The 1,008-nt window shown below is 42.8% G+C and overlaps 1 protein-coding gene across 1 annotated transcript; it reads left to right on the top strand.

Annotated features, from left to right (window-relative positions):
• Nucleotides 1–385: 385 nt before the first annotated feature.
• LOC107735828 (protein turtle homolog A-like) lies at nt 386–1,005 on the top strand (the record flags this gene model as incomplete). The annotated part of the gene is made up of 2 exons (XM_016547397.1): nt 386–718; nt 806–1,005. Coding segments are annotated over 2 exons (533 nt in total), but the record flags the coding sequence as incomplete, so codon positions are not given.
• Nucleotides 1,006–1,008: the final 3 nt, after the last annotated feature.

The following is a 1,008-nucleotide window of genomic DNA, read 5'->3' as shown; positions in this document are numbered from 1 at the left end:
GAAAAATGCAACAAGCAATGTAATGTGCCACAATGAGTCTGTGTGGCAGCATTTTTAAATGAACATAAGCAGAATTTAAATTTCAATAGATTTGGTGAAGAAAAGGATCATCAAGGAATAATGAGGGTGAGTAAACAATGACACAGTTGTCATTTTGGTGCAAACTATACTTTTGGTTACCAAGTGGCTTTTAACATGGTTACACTGGTAAAACAGGTCGACCTGCAACAATAACCAGCTTGTGCCAGAAACAGACCAGCACTAACCATCTAAAACAAAACCACTTTGGTATTTAAGCTGGTCCAAACTGGTCTAAACTAATATGTTTTGTTATGAATATCTCCATTAAATGCCTTTGTTTAAATTCACAATTGTCTTCACGCAGAGAAACCAGACAGTGTGTCCATAAGTTTAGTGAATCACAGCAGTCCAGTGGTGGAAGGAAGAGAGTACCAGCTACAGTGTGAGGTGCAGAACGTCGCACCTGTCCAGTACCTTGTTTTACGATGGTACAGAGGAAAAACTGAGGTTTACAACCACTCGTTCTCAGAGTTATCCCCTGCAACACCGGTCCAGGTGTCCTCCACCTTGCTGATTGTCCCAAACAGAGCTGATGATGGAGCTCAATACAGGTGTGAAGCACAGCTGGAACTGGGAGCTGAAGGACCTCAACCTCCTCCAACAGTTCAGTCTGAAGTTCTCAACATTGCTGTTCAATGTAGGTGAATACAGTTAACAATACCCAATAGTGAAGACATTTTATAGCTATTAATGTTAAATCTTTGTTAATTTTTTTTCCCATCAGACCCGCCGGTCTTCCGCAGTCCAGAGGAAGAGATACTGGACATCAGTGAGGATAGTGAAACGGTGCTGGATTGTACTGCGGAGGGTAACCCACCTCCTGTGTATGTCTGGACCTCCTCAAACCTTCAGGAGAAGGCTGATCAGCCAGTTTTGAGACCTGCAACTTTGAGCCCAGGAGTATATACATGCACTGCGTCCAATATC

This window comes from Sinocyclocheilus rhinocerous, unplaced genomic scaffold (assembly GCF_001515625.1).
Source record: "Sinocyclocheilus rhinocerous isolate Xijiao unplaced genomic scaffold, SAMN03320098_v1.1 C36322375, whole genome shotgun sequence".
Taxonomy (NCBI): Eukaryota; Metazoa; Chordata; class Actinopteri; order Cypriniformes; family Cyprinidae; genus Sinocyclocheilus; species Sinocyclocheilus rhinocerous.
This window is presented reverse-complemented; position numbering and strand designations above follow the sequence as displayed.